General features: G+C 46.1%; 1 protein-coding gene across 1 annotated transcript in view; it reads left to right on the top strand.

The window, feature by feature from the left end:
* The first annotated feature begins 453 nt into the window (after positions 1-453).
* Positions 454-5,734, top strand: part of EVL (Enah/Vasp-like) — a 93,819-nt gene continuing 88,538 nt past the window's right edge. Inside the window, exon 1 of the mRNA XM_008590874.1 lies at positions 454-538. Within this exon, the coding sequence (XP_008589096.1) occupies positions 528-538 (11 nt within the window). The 5' untranslated portion in view covers positions 454-527. The remainder of the gene's footprint in view (positions 539-5,734) is intronic.

The raw sequence follows: 5,734 nt of genomic DNA, 5'->3' as shown, positions 1-5,734 counted from the left end.
CTTCTGTTCTCTGGAGGATCAGGGAGGACTCTTCCACGTTCTTGAAGCCTTTTCATAAAAGCCTGTAGGAGCCATCAGCGCTGAGCCTGCACTTTCTGTAATAGATGGAAAACCTAGGTGCAGACTGCTTAAATGGCTTTGACTTAAACAAGACCGTAGAGCTAGTTAGTGGTGGAGCCAGCACCATGGCCTGATCCCCACCCCCTGCCCAGCTCAGGAAGCACTGAGAGGCTTGAGGTTGCCAGCCTTCGGGGTTTCAGGCCTGTGCAGTGGTTCTCAGCCGCCCACACTGGTGGGGCTCTGCACTGTTAGGTTCTTGTTCTCTATTTTCTACCTAGGTTTCAGTTTTTAACTTGGGTTTGTTTCCCCTTTGTCTCTGGTTCAGCTTCCTTTTCCTGTTTGGTTTTAAGTAGAGTCTAAAAATCGAGTTGCTGCCTTCAGAGGATCCGGGGTCCTCTGATCCACTTCGCCTGGCAGGAGTATAGGACTCACCTCCTCAGGGTACCCTGTGCTGCAGCCTGTCAGCCATGGCCACAGGGTGAGTACTGGGACAATAAAGGGGATAGAGGGATGTCAAGAGGAAAGCTAGAATCTTAATGGTGAAGGGACCATAGAAATCATCTCAGATCCCCTTATTATGCTGATTGGGAAGTCCAGGACCAGAGGGCAGGGGACTTAGCCAAGGTCACATAGCAAGTTAGTGGCAGAGTCCACTTACTCTCCATCTGCTGGTCTTTCTATTACTTGGACCTGTGTCTCATGATGCCTGTGACCTTCAATGTTTTGTAGGTCAAAAGGACTCAGAAGTTAACCGCCTGCCTTTGATTGTGGGAACGAGGGTCTGAACTGTCTAAGGGGATTGTTGTTTGGCTCAGAGGTATGGTTGATCAGTCCTGGCTCTTCTCTCCGGAATGGCCAGAGGCAGGTTGTTTTCTCTGAATATGGGCAAAGGGGAAAGAACTAGAGTTCCTTTTACAATGGAAACTTCGTGAACTTTCATAGCAAGAACTCTGACCTTCTGCTTGAGAAACTTGTGACCTTAGGCTGTTTGTCACTTGGAATATTGCTGTTTAGCACACATGAACACTAGCTGTTCTAGAAACTGCACTCCTAATTGAGAGTGCTCCTTCCGAAGGTGAGCTTACATTTTGGACGTGACTCTCCCCTGCCCTACAACTCCATGAAAGATTGTAGGTAATAAGACAGAGTTTTGTCTGCTGTGGTTTTTGGCATTTATTTAACTCATTATAGCTTTGTGTCTTAGCATAAAATAATAATCCCTCACTTTAAAATTTCAATATTTTGTAATTTCCAAAGTTCTATTTCATCAGTTTTCTTATTTGATTCTTTTAACTGTGTTGGATAGATGAGGAAGCTCATCTGTCACTCCTGTTTTGTGGCTGAGGAAACAGCCTCTGAAAAGTTGTGAGACTTGCCCAGGGTCTCATGGCAAGTTGAGGAAGGACTGGAACTAGAGCCTAAGATTCTCCCAGTGGTTTTTCTAGGATACTACACAGACCCTTTACAGGCATTCTGCAGTGAGTTATTAAATTGAACATGACAGTACGTAGAGCTTGCCCAGTGCTCCTTCTGGTCAGTGAAGATGGCTTTGGCAAGGGGAGCACGGCTCTCACCTCATGGTACGAGGCTCTGCCAAGGCCAATAGAATCCTTGCCTCTTAGGCCCAGGGTCTAACTAGGCCGGGGAACATGTGGCTTTTTTTCTTGAGGAAGTGGGGGGAGGGGGGTTATTCTTGCTCCTTTGCAGCTAGTTTTCTATCATTTTAGTAATTTTCCTTTAGCTTCAAAGCCTGTGTGGGTGGAGCTGTGGAAAACAAAATGCTTTACATTTCAAAGGCATGTTAACTTCCAAAGTCATCTTCAGTTGTAAATTACATTGTGAAAAGTTCAGGCAGTTTACTCTGTCCTGTCAATTACTGATTGTAGAAAATAGTAATAGAAGTAAATTGGGAGGAAGCACAATAATTTTTTTAAAAGATCTTTTTAAATTGTAGAAATCTTAGAAGTTTCCATCTTGAAAGGACCTTAGAGACTGTCTGCAGCAGATCATCTAGGTTAATGGTGCTTTAAGCAGCTTACCCTCCACTTCAGCCAAAATAACTCTGCTTTTGTCTTTTTTATGTATTCCTCAATTTTTCATTGAGGAGAAAAAAGTTGGTGATGATGATTTTGAAGTCTGAATACTCCTAATCTGGTCCAACTCTGAAGTGCACAGATAGGAAGTTGAGGCCCAGAGTCAGGGCAAGACTTGGCTGTGGTGAGTGGATTAGTGGCCAAACCAAAACTAAAGCCCAGGTTTTCTGGTGCCTTCCTCCTTGTGCAAAGCTGTGCACTGTGCCACACACCAGTCCATGACCTGACCCCACAGGGACAGTCCTGGTGGGAGCAGTATTAGTGGAGCCTCAAGTACAGCAGCTACAGGAACTGTGAACTTTCCATTTTTCTTCATGCTGACATGTGGGGATATAATATCTAGATTCCTAGGTCACCATGGTGCCTATGGTGGGCATACAAAGGGCCTTTGTATCATGAAAATGCATCTCATCAGCCCTCGCTCTGGCCACCCATCAACCAAGAAACATTTTCTGAGTGCCTGACTGTGAGAACAGGGAACTCTCTTGAGCACATAGCATGTACAGAATACTTGCAGCAGCATTATTTTATTTAATTCTCACAGCACTCCTGAGGGTAGCAAGTATCGCTTTTATTGCTTCCATTTCGTAAAGGAAGAAACCAAGGCCAAGAAGAAGTAGCTTGACAAGAAACATTGCCAGTGAGTGATGGAGCCAGGGCTCGAGCTCAGGTCTCCTGACTAGATATACTTTCTTTTGCTGTTAATGCAGAGTTCTAGCTGGCCTCTGCCCTCGGGGCCTGGGGAAAAGAGGGGAGGAAGCACTCACCGAGTAAAGAGATGCCTCATGGAAGGGACCACACAGCACAGACAATAATAAGTGCCCACAGGAGAGCAATGAGAGTTGAGAAGTTGGGGGCTGTCAGGGAAGACTTCAAGTTGAAAGTGGGATCTCAGGTGAATACTGAAGAATAAGGATGATTTTTTTTTTCCTTTTTGTCTTTTTCCGTGTCCGGCAACGGATCGCAACCCTCAGTGTCGCCCCCGTACCGGACCGGGACCAGCAACGGGATCGCAACCCTCGGTGTCGCTCCCGCGCCTCGCTCAGCCAGTGAGCGGGAACCGGTCTGCTGTATGTGGGATCCGAACCCTCGGCAGGAGCGCCGCCGCGCTTCCCAAGCAGCGCACTACAGCAGTGCGCCACCGGGCCGGCCCAAGGATGATTTTTTAAAAAGGGAAGGAGCAGGCATCCCAGTCAGCCAGTCCCCCAGGGGCTGCTCTAGGTGCTACTTAAAGGGTGGTGACCAAGATGGGCAGTTTCATTCTTAAATTGTACTGGGGCAGGGTACAGAGAGGGAGTATGGTCAAGAAATCATAAACGAGGTATGAAAAAGTTAAAATAGAGCAGTATGGTAGAGAATGACTGGGCCACTGTCTTAGCTAGTGCCATTAGTGGGGACATTTACTTTGAGACCTCAGTGGTAACATGAGATAGCCATGCAGAAATCTGAGATGAAAACACTGGGGGGTGGAAAGGGACAGCAAGTGTCCTGAGATGAGAACAAGGCCCTGGGCCAGGAGCAATGTGGTGGGTCCAAGGGTCAGAAAAAGATTAGGGAGGCTGAAGCAACGTGAATAAGGGAAGCATGAAGGAAGATCAGAACAGAGAGGCAGACAAGCCTTTTTGTGTGAAGCCTGCAGGTGTGCTAAGGAATTTTGATTTGACTCCTAGTGGTATGGAAAGCCTTTGGAGCATGCCAAGCAAAGGGAAAGACACCTGATAGAAGCTTAAGGAAAATCACCCTGGCCTCTGTGTGCAGAATGGTCAGCAGCATGTTAAGAATGGAGGCAGGAAGACCTCAAGGGAGGCTCCTGCAGTCATCCAGGTCAGAGGGGATGGGGGTTTGGACAGGCCATAGAGCAGTCGCCATGGGTGGCGAGGAATAGCCAGATTTGGGAAGAAAGCACTTATCATCTTCTAATATATTATATAATTTATTTACTTATTACTTTTATTATTTGTTGTCTGTCTCCACCCCTTAGGATATAAGTTCTGAGAAGGCAGGAATTTTTGTATGTTTCATTCTCTGGTGTATCCCCAAAGCCTACAACATTGCCTGGCAATTCACATTTATTGATTTGCTAGATTTAATTACCTACTTCTGATATACAAGAGTACTTCAAAAAGTTCATGGAAAAATAGAATTAAAAGATAATATTAATCTTTTCATGAACTTTTGAAGTAACTTCGTTGGTACTGGAGATGCCAGGGCTACCAGAGCTGTTGCTCACTGGAATTTCTTGATGTGGTATTTTAGAGAAGAGGCCAGAAAAACAGATTTCACTTGCTGTCAGGGTTGGTACTGGAGATGCCAGGGCTACCAGAGCTGTTGCTCACTAGAATTTCTTGATGTGGTATTTTAGAGAAGAGGCCAGAAAAACAGATTTCACTTGCTGTCAGGTAGTCATGGCTCCCTGCACAGTTGACAGTGGGCTGCCTGGGCACAGTCGTGACCGCTTCTTCCACTGGCCTGCGGATTTTGAGGTTGCAAAGGTGTAAGAATTTTCGCACATCTTGGGCCCACCCCACAGTCCTTCCTGCCCGTGCCTAGGCCTCTGTGTCAGGGTATGGAAGACAGTCTTGAAGAGCGCCATGTGTTTCCTTTGAGGTCTTGTCCTCAGAGCCAAGTCAGGGAGTCCCAGAGCTCACAATTGAACAAGGCCTCAGAGAGCAGGTCATCCAGTTACTCTGTGCTGGAACACACACTTCCCTAGCAACATATAGCCACGTCATTTGGGGAGCTCCTGAAACTTCTCTGCCTTCCTCTAGTCCAAAGAATCTGATGTGCCTCTAGTTGAGAAACATTACCATTGAACTTCTAGGCTGTTTTCATGAGAGTGTGCTATGTTCCTCGGTGTGCTGAGGCAGAAGATGCTTGAGAACTAGTCTAGTCCAGTTGCTTCACCCACAGATGAGAAAAATATCAGCAACTACTCTTTTCTGAGTGTTATGTGCCAAGCATTATACTAATTATGTTATACACGTCATCCTCTGGGGTGTTGTGTTGTTATTCCCACTTTACAGATAAGAAAACAAGGGTCAGCAATGTTATGTTACTTGTTCCAGGTCACGCTGGTATAACTTGGCAGAATTGGGATTTGAAGCCAGGTCTCTTGTGCTTTCAAAATCTGTCCTCTTAGCTATAGATTCTCAGAGGAACTTGCCCCAAATTGCAGAGTCAAAACTAGAATCAAGACCTCCTAGTCTTTATCTTTGCAGTCTCCGTCATTCTATACTGTTAATACCACGAGAGACAAGAGACCTCCTCTGTCCTCCTGTAGCATCCCATGCATATCTCTGCCAGTGGTCTGTTTATTCAGGATATCCCCTACAAGCCTCAAGCTGTTTAAAAGCAGGATGCTTGGGTTATTCATTTCGATCTGTCCCTTTGCCTGGTAAATAGTGTGCAGTTATTCAAATGTTCATTGAATTGAGCCGAATGGCTGAGAAAAAATCAGAGATGTTAGCCAGGGTGGAGCCAGGGTCTCATTCCCAGGCTATTAATTTACCCTCAGAGTGAACATAGTATCCCAGTCCTTGGCCCAAGCCAGATTGCTACAGCTGTCCCAAGGCTGTACTGAA

This window comes from Galeopterus variegatus, unplaced genomic scaffold (genome assembly GCF_000696425.1).
Source record: "Galeopterus variegatus unplaced genomic scaffold, G_variegatus-3.0.2 Scaffold6416, whole genome shotgun sequence".
NCBI lineage: Eukaryota > Metazoa > Chordata > Mammalia > Dermoptera > Cynocephalidae > Galeopterus > Galeopterus variegatus.
The sequence above is the reverse complement of the archived record's forward strand: the minus strand, read 5'-3'. Positions and strand labels throughout refer to the sequence as shown.